Source organism: Clinocottus analis, unplaced genomic scaffold (assembly GCF_023055335.1).
Source record: "Clinocottus analis isolate CAN_PGR_092001 unplaced genomic scaffold, fCliAna1.0.p SCAF_6, whole genome shotgun sequence".
NCBI lineage: Eukaryota > Metazoa > Chordata > Actinopteri > Perciformes > Cottidae > Clinocottus > Clinocottus analis.
In genome coordinates, this window is record NW_027176218.1 from 16,828,336 (window position 1) to 16,846,514 (window position 18,179).

At 42.1% G+C, this 18,179-nt stretch overlaps 3 protein-coding genes across 6 annotated transcripts in view; 2 read left to right on the plus strand and 1 right to left on the minus strand.

Moving 5' to 3' along the window:
* Positions 1 to 104: 104 nt before the first annotated feature.
* Positions 105 to 6,345, minus strand: slc23a4 (solute carrier family 23 member 4). The gene is made up of 12 exons (XM_068603340.1): positions 6,298 to 6,345; positions 5,476 to 5,616; positions 4,829 to 4,986; positions 3,494 to 3,653; positions 2,712 to 2,893; positions 2,114 to 2,234; positions 1,872 to 2,028; positions 1,487 to 1,740; positions 1,203 to 1,367; positions 988 to 1,096; positions 813 to 908; positions 105 to 577 (listed from the first exon to the last, which is right to left on the minus strand). The coding sequence occupies exons 1-12, from the start codon at positions 6,343 to 6,345 to the stop codon at positions 306 to 308; spliced, it is 1,863 nt and encodes a 620-aa protein (XP_068459441.1). The 3' UTR covers positions 105 to 305.
* Positions 6,346 to 9,253: 2,908 nt separating this feature from the next.
* LOC137803761 (ALX homeobox protein 1-like) lies at positions 9,254 to 12,376 on the plus strand. Its single transcript, XM_068602481.1, has 4 exons — positions 9,254 to 9,320; positions 10,435 to 10,583; positions 11,227 to 11,340; positions 12,206 to 12,376. Exons 1-4 carry the CDS (start codon positions 9,254 to 9,256, stop codon positions 12,374 to 12,376), a joined length of 501 nt encoding a protein of 166 aa, XP_068458582.1.
* Positions 12,377 to 14,473: 2,097 nt separating this feature from the next.
* Positions 14,474 to 18,179, plus strand: part of bicd1a (bicaudal D homolog 1a) — a 28,767-nt gene continuing 25,061 nt past the window's right edge. For all 4 annotated transcript variants that reach the window (XM_068602630.1, XM_068602633.1, XM_068602632.1 and 1 more), the window contains exon 1: positions 14,474 to 15,007. In XM_068602630.1, coding sequence (XP_068458731.1) covers positions 14,792 to 15,007 — 216 coding nt within the window. In that variant the 5' untranslated portion in view covers positions 14,474 to 14,791. The remainder of the gene's footprint in view (positions 15,008 to 18,179) is intronic.

Below are 18,179 nucleotides of genomic sequence, written 5' to 3' on the forward strand. Positions count from 1 at the left end.
ACATATCTATATATATATATCTATATATCTATATATATATATCTATATATATATATATATACATATATATATATATACATGTACATTCATCTATTATCATTTATAATAATTCATAATCAGGTACGTACATACCTTCTGAAAGAAAAGTAATATAATAATCAATCTTATGCAAAAATGTCTCTCCAATTGTTCACACAATGTTCCGTACAGTGTCCTTAACAAATGAAAAGAGGTCCAAACTGAGCTGCCTCGGGTGTATTTTTTGGTAAATTCCCATAAACGGCATGTTGAAGTCAGTAAACAACTCACAGAGCAACTCCAGTAATGATCTGTGAGGGCTCTGGATGTCCAAGTTGCTGGTCCGACTCCAGGGCATTGGTATCTGCTGCTGTGCGTCCATCCAGGGGCCTGGTATCACCAGGGGGGCAGAAAGGCAGGTACCGGATCCAGGAGGAAGAAGACAAGTACGAGCTGATGCCAAAGGGAAGGTTGTAGACTTCTCCGCTCTCCAGTGTGTTGTTGGAGTCGTCCTCGTGAGCTTTGTTCCACGCGAGGATGCCTCGTTCATGCTTTGATCCTGTTAGACACATGTTAAAAGTGTTAAACCATACTAATACGGTCTACTGAAGACTCTACTGAAGACTCTCCACTTGACATGTGTGCTGGATCACTAGGATTGCATGTCACATATTTTTACAATTTTATTTTGCTGTTAATACAACGACGACATAGTGACTCAGTTGAGATGAGGATTTAGATTACGTAAACAATTGAAACATAAATAACTTATACTTTAATGTAAAATAAAATACCTGGAATTGTGTTGTCCAGTATGAAACCAAAGAAACCTCCTACAAACATACTGGTTGTCAGAAGTACCTGCAGCACGTGGTCGAGTTCAATGACACCTGAACACAATGACATTATTTTAAATAATCAAGTAAAAGTAGGATGCGTTGTCTGAAGATGATTATTTAATTCATCTACCTGTAGCGATAGATCTGGGGTTTTTAAATATCCAGTTGGGAATCACCAGACCAGAGAACATGGAGAAGCCAAAAATGAAGATGTTTCGAGAAGAATTCATATCGGCATACTGAGAACGTGCGAGAGAAAAATAGAAAAAAAAAGATTAACCAACATTTAGGTCAATGTGAAAAAGACATGTTTGCCAAAAACGCTGCGGGTTTTAGAGTGTGTACCTGCAGATTAGAAACTCCTGCTGCACAGATGACGCCAAACATAATCATGAACATCCCTCCAACCACAGGCGATGGGATAGTGGTGAATATGGCGCCCACTTTCCCAAACACGCCCATGGCAACCATCAAGAACCCGCTGGCTACAATCACCATGCGACTGCCAACCTGAAAGAAAAGACAGAGAAAGAAAAGACTCCTCGTGAAACAACATCAATATACCGGAAAAGAAACAAAAAGTTAACGCTTTAATGTGTCACCTCCAGATATGCTCAGGCTCCTCTTACCTTTGTAATACCGAGGGCTCCAACATTCTCGCTGTACGACGTGGTGCCGTTTCCTGTCCCGCAGGCTCCCGCCAGCAGACTGCCCACTCCCTCAATGCCAATCCCCCTGTTGATCGCGTGTTTAGAGGGAGGTGGAGCGCCAGACAGCCGGGCACAAGCGTGGTAGTCTCCTACAGACTCTATCATGGAGGAAATCACACCCGCCAAGATGCCAACGACCCCTGCCAGGCTCACAGTCGGCATCCCCCACTGACCTAAGTTGGGATTTAAACACAAGGAAACCAGAGAACCACACAGAGTCCACAACAAGCAAACCCTTCTTTTGCTATTTACGTTTTTGATTCAGAACAAGTCACTTCTGGGGGTTAGTTTGTCAGCCTTTTACCTGGGTACGGAAAACGGAACCAGGGAGCTTGGCTCAGAATATCTCCCTTTAGATCAGTACGGGCCAGGTAGCCGTACTGGTCGGGATCAGTAGGAAATACATTGTAGATCGTCAAAATGTAGCAAATGAGCCAAGACAGCGTTATTCCAAGCAGAACCTGAGGACAGGCGGGAAAAATAATTAAAAGATTAGATTCATAATCTACTTGATATATCTCAACCAACTCGCTTGACGATACCTACAGGGAGAATCTGAAAGATGTAGGCACGGGAGATGTGCATCTTTTTCTCCTTGTTGAACGTAGGAAAGGGCACAGGTATGTGACGGAGGTACTGCGAGAACAGGATGATCAGTGCTGTGGTACTGTGGGACAAAGGGACAAAGATAATCATTTATATAAATGCAACGGCGTTCAATAGGACCGAACTACTTTGTTGTTAAATCTAGTTCACACCAAAATGCAGCAAAGTAGAGAAACTAACAGGTTCTTTGGCAAGGAAGTTTTTGTGAAGGTTATTCCTGCAGTGCTAAGAGACTTAAGACAGAGTTGAAGTGTATTTTATTTAACAACTAAAAAATGAATAAATTGACCGTCAGATTTAACATAACCTATTTAGTGCATTCAATTTGCATGAACTTCCTCTCACAGAGACCTCCGTTGAGCGGAGACTCAATTTAACTAAACTGACATGGTTTGGTTTACATGATCTTAAAATTACAAAAGAATAATAGACTTGAAATGTGAGGGGGGGGGGGGGGGGGGGTGAAGGGAAAAGTGTGTACTCTGTATCAGAATAATCCCAAACCCTAAAAAGACACGTGTTTGGGAATGTTACCCACATGCTGGAGATGCCCCAGTGGTTTCCAGCACTGGTACCAGCTGAGTCAAACAGGGACAGTCCAATGAGAGAGATGGTGGGAGCGATGGTGAGAGGCCCAATGAAGCGCATGAAGAAGCCGATGAGGCCGGAGAAACCAACAAACACCTGGAACAATGAGCCCACCATAATGGGGCCCTGCAGCTGAAGAACGACAAGTAAGATGACGTCAAAACGTGGCATCACTTTAATGGCAAAGGTATAAGAGCTTCATGGCTGTTATCAGTGTCACATTTTTTTGTACAATATGCAAATTACACATTGGGTTGAATGGCTGTTCAGACCAACACTAGTAGATCAGTAATCTAAGATGAATTTTGTGCAATTCCAAACAAAGGTTAGAATAAATGCAAACCGCAGTGTATTAACTGTTGGATGAGTCAGTTTGTAAATGGTTTAACAAGGAAAGTGAAATGCGTAACACAGGTGTAAAATATGTTTTAATGAATCACTTTATGGAAGTGAGGTCAGCAGAGGGACCAAAACCAATTTGTTGAGGCACATCGCCGACTCAACACGTTACAAACGTTTGCTTCCACTTCTAAAATCCAGTTGTCTGGTTTTAGAAAGAGATCAACAACAACGTAAAAAATATACGACTTTCACACTTGAATAATAATGTGGGGTTCACATGTTCCAAACCAGCCAGTGGCTATTTACATGTAAACAAAATAGCATTTCGCTCAACGTTTCAGTGAGTTGCGCTGCGAGTCGTTGGGAGAACGATCAGCTGATTTTTCTTACCGCTCTCATTCGACTCTGCCACACCTCTATGAATTCTGTGGAGGACGTGTTGACGAGGCTGGAATTTTGGGTCCAAGCAGGACATGTCCACTCTGGCATGGACAGCATTGACATGGTAGGAGCCAGCAATGTGAAGGTACCACCTTGGAGAATGGGAAGTCTGGAAACGTCAAAGAGATATCAGGAGGGCAATTAAGAGGAGTGAGACACACAGATGTGGAGTCAGGGTGTGGGGATTTATAGACAGGTCATTTTATGTTAAGTCAGATATAGATTGGGATAATGGGTAAATCAACATCCAAGACCAACTCAAGCCCACATCGGAAGTCTTTATCTGTATAGTCCCTATCTCTTACAATCATGATAATATGCTGGATTTAAAATCATGTGCTCTCTAATTGACTGCTGTATCGGGGGTTAACTGAGTTAAAGTCATCTGCTATGTAATAATTCTCATTCTGCTGCTCAAATTACTGTCAAAAGTTCACGTCAGACCATAGCGGACTTAAAATGTCTCACAGAAAGTCAGAATTGTCCAATGTTGTGACAAACATACGTCCACGGAACATTTAAACACATCTTTTGATCAGAGTTTACAATGATTTCATCCAAAGGGACAAAATATATTTGTGTTTTCTTAATTTTTTAATTTGGGCTTCTCTGTAACAGTGGGCCTTTTAACATACTGGCAGTTTTCCTTACCGCTGACCTCCAGGTATTTGAGTAGAGACATGAAAGCCGCAGTAGGGGTAAGCCAGGGGAATGCAGATTTAGCAATAGCTATATTCCAAACATAATGAGATTGAAATTCCTTCCTTAATCCAACTGTGACACCAATATTCAGCCAGTCTGCACAAACATACTGCAGGTTCAGAGCAAGCAATCATAGTTTAAGTTTGCAGGGCTCTCAAACTTAAATCACTCATTGCATCCATTCCCTGTGTGTGTCTATTCTCTGCACACAAGGGATGCGTCACAATGGGTAGTGTTGACACTTTGTGAAGGGCTTGCTGCTCATCTTGATTTTTTTCTTCTTTGTTCTGGCATTTTACAAATTGTATCATATAATATCTGTTTACATTGTTTTGCATATTATTGCATCAAAATGTACAACTTTGTATTTGTATTATGCAGTAGACTATCCGAAATGTGGCAACAAAAAAAACCCAATTATGTTCTCCTCTAGTTCACTTATCTGACATGTCAGAGTGAACCTAACCTCAGGAGATAAGATCTTGAGGTTGGACATAGAAGCCAACTATGTTGACTTAACATTTATCACACAAACATCTCCCTGCTCATTATACTACTGGTACCTCTCCTTTACTTCCTTACCTCACGCCGAAAGTAACTTGCAACAGAGTGCAAACACCAGAGACGAAGAAGATGGTGCTGATGAGGTGGCTCTGTGTGAGGCCGTCATACTGCAGACACAACCCCTGAGACAGGATTAACGGGATGGCGATGATTCCCCCAAATGCCGTCAGACAGTGCTGAGAGAGAAAAGGACGGGGGAAAGATATCGAGAGACATTTAGTTAATGACAGATGTACATAAGAAGAAATTAATATGCTATAATCATTCAAACACAAGGTCATCTTTACATGTTTGTTGCAAGTCAGCGGACAGGAAGGACTTGGGATGAATGTTGTACAAATGAATATGTTATATGAGCAAATACAAGTTAAGGTCTTCAGAGGAAAGTCTGACTGATGCTACAGCTGCTAAACACATAACAACAACGTGCTGACTTCACCATCTCAACTGTATCTGAAGCAAATTTCACAATCAGGCATATGTAAACATGAACATGTCTAACCAAGCATAAAGGAAACGTACAATGCACACTCCCATGTGACACTGTGGTCATGTTTGCATTGTAACGTAATAATGTTTAGAAGCTGTGCTGCATGGTCTCTTAATCAGGAAATGACTCGAGCCTCATTGTCCGGCATGCTTTAAAAACATCGTGGCTGACGTACCTGGATGCCGAGGATGATGCACAGGTACCAGGGAGGCACATCCGTCACACAATATATCAGCTTGTTGCTGTCCGCCTCCGTGGGCGTGTCCGTTTCCTCTCCACTTTTATTGTTAGGTAGATCACAGCAGCGCCCCTCAAGCTTCAATTAGACAGATAGAGAAACAGAAAGAGGTCAATGGAGGACAAAGAATGGCCTGCTGCAGATCTTTGTTCTGCACTGTGCCAATCTGTAATTGTGTTATACGGCTACTCTCTCAAAACAACAGAAGAATGCTTTAATACTCGTTCCACCAGAACAATTTCAGGACACCCAAAGAACTGACAAGTCCTTGAAAGGCAAATTGATTCATTATTTGTTTGCTCGTGACTTTCTATGAATTTACAATCAGATGAGTAACAGATTATCATCACTTTTGAATATTAAGAGTTGGTCTAAAACCTCCTGTTTCTCTGACTGAACAGCATGTCTTTAATCTTTTCAGTGCAGTGTTGTATTTTATTGCATGGAGGAGCAAGAATGTAGGATAGTGTTTCCATGACGCGACTTTGCCAGCTACTCTATCGAATGTCAATTATTAACTGATCAAAACACCTGTTGGGCCAAAAGCTAAACTCTTACCCAGCAGTTTGAAACAAATCAAATTATTAAAACATGACCAAGTAAAAGAGATATGTCCACAATCACACACTTCAAAATGAAAACATTAGATGTTCACATTAACATTACATTTTACATTTGACTTAACAAGAACATCACAAGTTTGTAATCTGTTCAAAACGTTTTCTTGTAAAAAAAAAAAAAAAAAAGTGATATACTTACAGCAAATGCGTAGTTGTCAAGACCATTACTGTCCTTTCCTGGAGCCATGTCAGCCTGAAGGTCCTACTGGTGATCTGCTGAGCCCGAATACAAAACAGGAAAGCAAAAAACCATCAGCGAGAGGGGAGGGAACGCATCGAGATAACAGGAGAGTGTGACAGAGAAAGAAGGGGGAGAGCCAGGAGGTTGGAGTAAGGCGAGCGTGTGCTCTTTGGTATGAAGGAGCAGAGTTTATTCTTGAGGCTGCTCGCCCTTGTTGACTGAACTTAGTCCCACCAGCAGCTCATGTGAGCCCAATTACAACAGTAGCAGCTGACCAACCAGCATCTGGTAGGTATGACATTTGTTTCTCTTCCTCAGTTTCCCCTCACACACACACTCCTAATCGCATCACAATACTAGAAGCCTGACGAGAATAAAAAGATCTTTCTCTGAGAGTGAAATAGAGGCCTCTTTAGCTGAAGGAGCAGCGCCTGCAGGTTGTTTACTCTGTGGTTTTTTTAAGACACAGTCAAGTCATATTTCTTTCCAGGTACTGAACATGTGAGCGTACTTTCTTATGTCTTTTGCTCTCTCACTGATGATGGGTTAATGTTCAGTAAATGTTAACTTAATTTATTCATTAACCAAAATGTTCTATGTCCTCTAAATCATATAAGATTCACTTATATTGTTAGTCTAATTCAAGAGTTTGATAGCGGCCCACAACTACTTCATTAAGGAAGTCGTAGTATGGCAGAAGCCCGGCTTCTCACACGTTTGGCCTCCATCCACCGTTGTATTTCACAGCAGGAGGACGAAGAAGCATGAAAGAGGTCATATGAGAACAAATGACCTCAGATCGATCCCAGACACAGTCTCAAGTTTGTATTATTCCTATTACCTCTGCAATTTATTAAATCATTTAAAAGGGCAATTTATGCAGTCCTCGATACACATAATACCAACTCTGGGATCCCGTGTGTATGTATCATCTAAATAAGATTACAGCCCATAGAAAACCTAAATTGTGAAAGAATTTAAGGTTACAGAAAGTACAGAAAAACTTTTTTTTAAGGGATTTACTTTCCATACAGGTAGAACTTGTATTAGAAATAGTAAAACATGCACAATTTTAGTGTATTATCTATTCTATCTATGTACCACGCATGTACAGAATTTCATGGGAACGCATCAAACAGTTCCATTATATCTGTTTGATTGACAGAAAACATGCTATGTCTCAAATACCATCAGAAGAAAACTACTGATAATTATCTGGACCATCGATGTTTTCATTGTGCATTTTTTGTGACATAATACTATGAGAAAACATGTGTTTCCACTGGTATAGACTGACAGAAAGAATGAACGAGGCTTGAAAGAAATGCACTAAATAGAACGGATGAAGGAAATTGAGCTCACATGAAAGTTGCAAAGCACAGAGAGAAGCAACGCGTCGACCTTCTGAGGGCATCTGCTCTGTGTGCATGTGACTGAATGCAGTACAGACATGCAAGGATCCACCACGTGGCGTGGAGGGAAGGCCTGGGATTGGTGCGATCATTCTTTCATATCCCTGCACGGCAGATGAATTAAGCTGTTACGCATGCAAACGTATTTCAACCTCACAGCTGGTGGTTGAACTGGGAGAAATAAGCAACAAAGCCTGTGTCGTCAGCTGCTCATTAAAGCTTGTCAATAATGTGCAAACATGAATGAGCGAGCGTGTGTCCAGTCACCAAATAGCCGACACATGGTGGAGAAAGGAGGAAGAACTTTCTTCCTTCCCACCTGGATTGAACCACAACCTTTGACGGTATTGATCACGGCGGTCACATCCGAGTGTCTGCGTCGACTCAGAGACACATGATCACATTAACTCAGAGACGGGTATTTTTTTTTTTTCAACGTGTGTCTGTGAGACTACTCCGTAATTGAATTGGGAGAGGGGCAGCATGCAATCAGTCGCAGATTGGACAGGAAATCTTTGACGGAATGATGTGTCGCACGTGTGAGCACGTAATCTCTATTCAAAATCAATTTTGAGGTCAAAATGTAGAGAGAAAGCAATTTTAAAAAAGGCCTTTTCACTTCCTCAAAATTAGTTTTCAGCTCCTTTATGTGAGGATTGTACATACAACATTGTTAAGGTTTGGTCACTATTATTAGAGCATGTGAATCCAATATTTTGATACGGTTATTCAACAATAAAGAGTATCCTGTGCTAGGCAGATCAGGTTGAGGCAATATTCACCAAAACAATTCCGCTACTTGTTCCTACTGGATGAAAATTGCCTGAATCCAAATGTTTTGTCTCTCACAGCGGGGTTTCTTCTGATCAGTGTCTCATTGTATCTCGTGGCCCTGCTAAAGAATGCAGCTTTGGGGATGTTTAACCTTAATAGATAACCACTTACAAGAAGATGAACCTTTGTTCCCTCGCTCATCTGTGGCAGGGAGGAAAAGTATAATGGAGTATTAATGAAATCTGTATTTTTCACAAAATGTGACCCACATGTGTGTGGTAGGGTGTGGGTCACATTTTGTGACTCCAGAGAAGGTAGAGAACAGCGCCACCCTCACGTTTGTATTTAATACATTATCACATGAAGGCTCCTCCGGCCATATACCTTCTCTCCTATCGTATAGGCTCGTGTAGGCTCTTTATGGGTCGTCAAGTTGAAACTATAAACGAAAGATCCCTTTTGGTCATCTTCCTCAAGCTAACCCTTTAAATACCTTACAAAATCCACTTTCTCGCAGCAGACGGTTCGCCTTGTCATAGCAGGAAACGCACAGGTCTCAAACGTGCCTCGGTCATGTGCTTTACCTGCTACGAATTGTTCAAATATCTGCCATGAAAAAGAAACTATGAAGATCGCCTGATCTCTGATGTGACACACAGGAAGACCTCATGACATTCCTATGATCAGAGACTCAAAGGTGGAATGCACTGACGAGCCAACACCACTAGATGGAGACAGTGTCCCCCACACGCCACAAGGAGTCACTGACTGGCATGTTCCCAGTGTGTCTGAAAGGTGAACTAAAGTGTGAGAGGGCATGTTGAGGCCAAGGTGATAAGGAGTAGGCTTCCAATAAATCTGGCGATAAGAAAGAGAAGCAAGAGTTTAAATATGTTTCACGGCTGAATGTTTGTGAATCAAACTCCAGGTTCACACAGATGTGTCTGCAGCTTTTCCCACCGAGTGAGAATGATGCTCAGCGTGAATTCAACAATTAAGTTATAGTGTGCGTGTGTGCGTGTGTGCGTGTGTGTGTGTGTGTGTGTGTGTGTGTGTGTGTGAGTGAGTGAGAGAGAGAGAAAGAGAGATAAGGGCAGATAATATTATCAAGGATTTCTCTTACATTTTTACAATGAGTTCTTAATAGACACTAGAAGGGAACAAAAAACCCTGAAGGTATGCCATTGCATGAACACTCCTCCCAGTTAATGACCATGTGATGCAGGTCAAACACAGGCTGACAACCTAACTGTCCTCACCTTTACAGAAAGAGAGTGCGACAACGATTCCAGAGAGGAGGAGGAGGAGGAGGAGAAGTCTTAACCTACGATGTGGTCATAAGAGGATATTTTGAGCTCTTGAATACTGGTGAATGGTGAGTCTGCGCTACAGATCCACCCTTGATGACAAAGGTGCTGATGGCCGGGGATAAACTGCCGGAAATGTGGAATAGAGGAGATGTGGAGAAAGAACCCTGCGTGGATCTAGAAATGGAACCGCAGCCACGCAAAAAATTATCCCATTCGATTGAAGAAATTCTGAGGAGGCCCACATGTGTCAGAAGAGAGAAACGAGTTCACCGTGACTGGTCTGTTATCAAGGAGAACAGCAGAATATCTAACCAGCTCTCCTGTGCAGGTATGTGTTGTACTGCTCTTTTATGTGTAATCTCCCCCAAAGGAGTTGCTTCATCTTTGTCACCATTAAAATATGATTACAGAAGAAAATGTACATTTTTCTTTCTGCCAATAGAAACGCCACAAATCGGACAACTTGAAGAGTCTCCAAAGTCGACCGCAGACTGCACGAGTGAGTATTATGATTTTTGAAATAGAAGGAAAAGGAAACTTGATTAAATGCTTCAACGACGCTGATGAGGAAGATGTCACGGACGATCATTTGTTTCCAGGTCAGAGGAAAAAGAGGCAAACGAGGGTCACTTTCACACCCTTCCAGGTGCAGGAGCTGGAGGAAGTCTTCCAGCACACGCACTACCCCGACGTCAACAGCAGAGACCAGCTAGCCTCTCGCCTGCAGCTCACCGAGGCCCGCATACAGGTAGCACATGTGCACTTCATCGCCAGGGATAAATCACTTGAGTGTATTTGTTCGTTTTTTTTATGGTATTTCTCAGTCCTTAGAAATGAGCGAGCACATGTATATGAGGATTTTACAAATACTCATCAAAGCAGTAGTACATATTACATTAATGATTGTTTTTTTTTTTTTTCAAATATAAGATATTAATGCAAGGCAATATTCAATAAAGTGAAATTATATTGCTGAGGTTCAAATTTGTAGAATAGCAATTCAGCTTTTTCATGTCAAACTAGTATTATCATGTTGTTCATCTTGTTATAAAGGTTGGTCAAATAAACAACCAGTGATCACAGGTATTGAGTATTTTGTAAGAGTCAATAAGTCCAACTAACAATCCAGTGAATGTTCTGAAACAATAGGCTGTTTCTACTAAATAGTTATCAATGGAACAAGGTCTTTGGTCAGCTGCTTACGTAAGGCTGACAAAAAAATGACACATAACAGGATAAAAGTGTTTACCAACACATTGATTAGTCACTGATGATGATTTGTTCTCAGAGGAAAGTGATAAGAAAAGACTGCAGGTCTGTCTTTACTCTGCTACATCTGCATGCTAAGGTGTGATATTAAATGTGTTTCACATTTATTATTTCCGCTTCAGATTTGGTTCCAGAACCGCAGAGCCAAATGGAGGAAGTCGGAAACGCTGAAGGATTTAGAACTGATGAGCAGGCAGCCCATGCAGCCAGCCAGTCATCATCTGCTTTATTACGAGGTAAGCACGACTGTTGGTTTATGTAAATAGTGACAAGCGGCATGAGAATAATGTATTCAAACGCTCCATACAACCATCTCCGTTATAGTCCAATGGAGCGTAGTTCATACATTTAATGCAGTTCAAAGTGCTGTTCAAATTTAAAAAAAGAGCCGAGAATTTTAACAATATCAAAACACATTTAAGAAGGAGGTACGTACAGTGTGTGTCAGTGGTGGGCCGTCAGGGCCTGCTAAGCCTTCTCTGCTGGCCTAAACAGAATCACAAAGTTATAGCTACTTTATAATAGAATTGTTTTCCACAAATACACTACATGTATTACAATTATATTTGCCTGCATGCAAGCTCTGGACGTATGATGGGTCAATGGGCCAGCGTGACCATTAACATGCGCTGTGATTGGTCAGTGGGCCAGCGTGACTTCTGTGTCAACAGAAAGCTAGCTAGCTGCTAGCAGAACTCAGTAGTAGTCTGAGAAGTTAAGAAGACATTGTCTTCCTATCTGAATTTACGCTAGAGCTTCAGTTCCCTCTGCAGCTGTGTGCAATGTTTTAGTGCCACAGTTTTGTTGGATTGTTTTGTCATGTTCTGGTTCTGGTTCAAGTGAATGTGTTCTTGGAATATGTGGAATACATATCCGTCAATGACACAGCATCCCGTCATGCATGTATTTGTGTAAACGATATCAGACAGCAGAGAAGGCCAGTGTACATGTTCATACGCAAACTCAAGAAAAGTGCAAGGAAACACAACGTCAATCTTTTCACTAAAATGCTGATTAACAAAAGCATGAGTCTCATCCAAAGAGGGAAACATCAGTGATCCCTCTGTTGTTGTAACGTCTCACCCGCTTGTGCTCTCACAGCTCTTACAGAAGGCCCAGCTGCAGGCGACGGGCTGGCTGCCATGCTGCTTACCCAAACCCCTTCAATCGAGGCTGTTCCCCAGAGCGACGTCGACACCCGGCCTGCTGACCAGCGCGCTTTTCCCAGATCACAGGACTCTGTATTTTGACCCGCTGGAGACAGATAGATAGTGACTTTGGTATTCTTACAAATGACGACGCCACGGTGGTGGATCACACCGTCATGATTTTTTTATAGCCAGGTACCCCCGAACCAGCGCAAAGCATTTTGGGTTAAAAAAAACCAATGTAATACACAGCGCTGTATTAAAAAGTGATAGATTTAATGTACAATGTATTCAATAATGTACGCTTATGTTATTGAATATTTATTAAAAAACAATTTTTTTAGGGATTTTTTAATTTTTGCTAATTTCTTATATAGATTTTTGAAATCTCAAGTACACCCTGAGGTGCCTTCAGGTACGCCTAGTGATACTGGGAGCCCCATTTGAGACCCACTGCTCTACAGCATACGTGTTCAACTCACAACGCATACGCTGTGTCGAGAACATGAAATAAAGTGTTGACAACTGAACTTTTTTTCCCGTTAAACAATAAAGCCGACTTTCAAAATGAGCATCCTGCGTGCCGACTGAAAGCAGCTGGCTTTCTGTATATTAAAGGATTTTGTGAAAAGTCTGTGCTGATGCGGGTTAAGTCGAGGTTGGAGGGTGCTGCTGCTTGGAGCTGTGTTATTGTGCGGGAGAGCGTTTTCAATTTTGTCATGACACCACACTTCCTTGTCAGAGATAAGATACAGCGCCGCCATAAACTGTTCATCTGTTTGACTTTCTGACGACCTGTCCTTATCTTAATTTGGGCTCTAAATCCGAGTCACTGGCGGGTCAGCCGCCGGGAATTAGAGAACTTGTAGAAAAGGATCAAAGGGGAAACATCGGCTGAAGGTATAATAGTCACCGTGTGATGCTGTAAATATGTGTAAATAATTGTGACTTCAATGAGAAAAAAAGTATACAAAAAACTGTATATTGATATCTATATTCATCTTCATTTGATGTTTTTCGTAACCTCTCCCGTTATAATGTCACACACCGACTCAACCTGCTTCTTGTGACAGTGATAATGTTCTGTGAAAAGACTCCAACGATGACACACTCATGCCCTCTTCTTTCTGAGAAGTGTTACACAGGTTGTCCCTCAAATAATCATCAATTATAGGAACGATAACGCAGCATCGCCTTCACTATCAATGCCATAACTCACTTGGCAGTACCATAACTGATTAAGTTTCACAAGCCTCTTTTCTCCCCGGTCATATCTTCTTTTATTGTTGCACATGTTCGGCTGTTCACCTGCAGACTGCAGGGTTAAAGCGGACATTGTTATGCTTCTGCGATGACTAACCAGCGTCTACGAGCACTAGAGAACCGCGATAAATGTGACATTTATCTGGAAAAAAAACAAGATATCACAACTTGCTTGGATAGTTCCAGTAACAATCATCAAGATGGAAAAGGTCGACCATACATTCACTGTCGTTGTCTTTATTCAAGAGCAAAACATAACATATCAGATACCTTTAACCAACAGATATTTCAATATTAAGGAGAAGTAAAATAAATCAGTTACACTGACTTCAATGGAATTACCTGAAACTCAAGAGCCTGAATGCAACCAGACATCCTGTGGTGGGTCACTACGGGTCATTTCTCAGTCAAGCCTGAAAACTAAAGACAACTCAGTTGTGGAATGACCAGGTGGAGGAGATCAGGGAAGCAAACTTTTAAAAATTCACTATTTCAGCTTTTCATTGAAGTTTCATTATCTGTTGTTATATTTAATGAACTGTTTGCTTATTATCTTGTTGTAATATATACAAGGCAGTTATTTCTCAGTAATACATTTAAGGGTTTACTTAGTTGAAGTTATACTTAATTAATGCAATATCAGTCATTCCAAGTATGAAAACGAATGTTGACATCGAATATATTTCGCCATAAAACTGATATCCAAAACTGAACATGCAAAGTGAAAAACAAGGTCCAATTTAGAAATGATTATTCAAAACATTGTTTCCCAATGCCATGGTTTCAGCCATGACGTGCATGCCGTGTGTGTGTGACGACTGAGAGCAAGAGCCATCTGCTTGCACATGCAGGTACTATAAAAAGAAGCGAATGTCATGTCTCGCAGCAGATGATAGGTGGCGCACTTTCTCCCATGAATAAGCAAAAAATACTGCTCTGTACTTTGCCGAGTGTCACACTGAAGACAGTACACTGACCGGATTGGATGTCGCCGGTTCTTCTTATCTTACGCGCGTTTTTAATGACATGTACCCGCGGCGAGGGGATATTGATGATAGTATAGGGACGAATATCATTTTTATGTTATTGTTGAGTTCCCCACTGACTCTCAGGAGAGGAGGGGGGGCGGATATTCAGCATCTCTCAGCCTCCGCCCGCCTCCGTGTCTCTGTCTTAAGCGGTGGAGAGACTTGGGGGTGACACACACACACAGAGAGAGAGAGAGAGAGAGAGAGAGAGAGAGAGAGAGAGAGAGAGAGAGAGAGAGAGAGGGGCGATGGCCGCCGATGGAGTGTGCGGGGGATCGATGGATCAGTACCGGGCCGAGTTGGAGCGGCTCGCCCAGGAACTGGCCGAGGCGAACCGGGAGAAGATCCGGGCTGCGGAGTGCGGGCTGGTCGTCCTGGAGGAGAACCAGGCGCTGAAGCAGCGGTACGCAGACCTGGAGCTCGACCAAGACACTCTCAGGAAGGAGTTGGAGCAATTGCAGGAGGTAAGAGAAGAGGTTTCGGTTGCTCCTTCTTCTTCTTTTTGTGTGTGGACACTGTGGCGGGGCAAGCGCACTGCGGACAGGTGTGAGAGGAGCTGCATCGCCTCAGCGGGCGTTAACGTGAGTGGCGTCTTGTTGAATGCGTTAATGTTCCCACATCTGGGAACCGGCCAAATGAGATGGTTCGATACATAAGATGTCGTTGAAAATGCCTTTGATCGGCGTCTGAAACAGTGGCCATCCATTCCCACAATGCCATTGGTGTCACCCTGTATGAATAAGTTATCATCATCAACGGAATAATGTGTGCTGTTTTTGTGCAGTGCATCCATGAGACAAACAGCACATATCTGTAGTGCGAGCTCAGGACCTCCCACACATTGTGTGTGCTTGTTCCAAGATTCCTTTCCTGCGTGTGCATAGCAACAGTCATTACTTTCAGGCAACTCTGCTGGGATTCAGAGCCTTTTGGGTGCCCCCCCCCCCCTCCTTCTCCATCCCAGAAATCCCTCAGTAATTGGATCTTCAGAGCAAGTCCCCTACAGTTTGTGCGGTGGCTCAGTCGTCCACTGATTTAAATGTCAGGAATTGTAAAGTGTGAGAAGATGTGAGGACACTGAGACTTCCTGTGATGGAGGTTTTTGGATCACACGCGTTTACTGCTTTCCCAAAACGCCGTGCTGTTGAAGTTTGAAGGCCGGGGGTCAGCCACTTCAGAAGTTCACGTTGCAGGAAAAGTGCTGTGTGAATATTCGGCCTTCTTACTGGTCGTGTTAATACACTCAGTCATTATTAATGCATACATGCATCGTAACAAGAGGCGGATGCTGACGGGGCTCAGAGCTCAAGGTCGCTTTTAGTGATGCGAGAGACAAAAGTCCAAGAGAAGAGGGGGCTGAAGGCTACATTTTAATGTGTGTGTGTGTGTGTGTGTGTGTGTGTGTGTGTGTGTGTGTGTGTGTGTGTGAGAGAGAGAGAGGGAGAGAGAGGACATTTGCTCTCTGCTGCCAACTTTAATCAACTTTCATCCTCATCATTATTTACACTGTCATCTCTAATCATGTGTACATCAGGCAGTTTGGTAAAAAAAATAAAAAATAAAAGCTCAGTCACAAGGAAGGTGCTTAAGAAAGCATACTTTTCTTTTCTCCTAAGCAAGTGTTTTAACCATGTGTGATTTACATGTTAGAAACAAAACAAAAAAAGGAACAAAGGAAGTATGTCAGTGGCGATGGGGTGTGTGTTTTAGTGTTGTTTGTATTGGATAGACCTATCTGATGGTGTACTTAAATACAGTTTGGAGATACTTTATTTGATTTTCTTTTCTCCATTTTATGGCGCTACACAGTACTTCTACCCCCCTACATTTCGTAGTTGTCGATGAAACCTTTTTGTCTCTTGACTAAATAAATAAAAACATAGTCGGGGCCCTTGTCCTGTTTCAGACGTCTATAGTTGTTAGCTTTCAATGTCCAATCATTAACACATATTAATGAATGAAATGTTTGTTGCAGAACTTATTTTTTTTGTCTTTCCTGTGCATTAACATCTCAAGAACATATATTCATACAACCAAACTATTCTGAGCGTGGTGTTTGACATTTTGTGTTGTCTAATGGATGGATGAGTATCTGCCTTCATTTACCCTTTTCCCTTCCGTTCAATTCTCTTCCTAATCAATTAAAACTTTTATATTTCTGCAAATATATGAAAAACATGATACAGTCAGATGCTCAGCTTATGGTTGTTTGCATGTGACATTTTGCACGCGTGGTTTTCTATTTACATCTTCCACTTTCTTCCTTTTCTTCCTGCCCTTTTCTTCAGCCGCTTGAAGCTGAGCATTTCATTTGGGACCAGAATGATCTTATGGGCTCACAGCAGCGTGTTAAGACAAAGAGACAACCTCGTAAAGCCGGCAGGAGAGCACTGTCCAGCTGATATCTCGCACTTATGGATTATTATGGAGGATGGGTGATGTGGTGGATAACACGAGGAATCGGATGAGACAGAGAGGAGAGAGAGGCAGAGAGATCCAACATGTTGGCTGTGTGGGAAAGGGAGCAGAAAGAAAGTGAAAATGAAGTATTTCATATTCATATTGTAAGTATGTGAAGTAAATATTTCACATTCATAACGAAGCGACAGGAAAAAAATATTTAGACTTTAACGAGGGTTTCATAGCCTCGTATGTCTTCTAAACTTTAGGACTGCAGGCCAATCACAGGGAAAAGGTTGATGTGCCTGCCGTACTTTACCAGCTGCTGGATTTTCTACGTGAGGTTCGTCGAGTCGCTTCACATACAACATGGTGCTTTGAGCCGCTTCCTAAAAGTCCTTTTAAAATCCTGCGTAGTAAAACTTTAATTGTCATAGTCATTGCCATTACAGCCGCAGCGCTCGTTGCAGTGATCTGTCATCCGTTCACATCTGCATTCTCTGCTTCCCCATCTGCCCGTCTCTCCGTCTGTCCGTCTCTCTCTGTCCTTGCTCTTGCCTGAGAGAGGGGACATTTTCCCGAGGTGGTATTACTTCCACAGAAAAACACGACTGTCTGCCTGCCGTACGTTTGCGAATGTGAGACCGAATGGCAGAGTGCAAACCTGCCACGACAATAACATCACATCTAGTCCCGCCGTGCTGGGAGAGGTGCATTAAAGAAAGGTATAAAAAAAAAAACTGCAAATGGAAATTGGAATTGCTTCTGCGACTGAGTGGTCTTAAGATCCCTGAATAGGGGAATTATTTAAATTTTTAATTGACCTACCGGAGATTTTTCCCTCTCACAATTTCCCACAACTTAAGGTGACTTTTTCAAATAGCTTGTTATGTTCCACCAGCAGTCCAAAACCAACACAGATTCATTTCTGCAAATTGTCTCGCAAATAATTTTCGAAAATATCCACAAAGATGTTTGTGTTTTTAAATGTCCCGTGGCCTCTTTCTTTTTCTCCTGAATTTAAATGAAATGAGGAGGAAAAAAGCAAACTCATATTTCCTTCATTTGAGATGTATTTCTGTGGATCTTAACCATGTCACATGTGAAGTTCAAGTGTACCATTTCTCTTACTATTTGCGCGGCGTTTTGATTCTAAAACCTGAAGCGTTTTCTAGCTCTGTAGTGTTTTCTCGCCTCACATATATTTTCCCTTCACCAAGCTTGTTCACTCGGCCT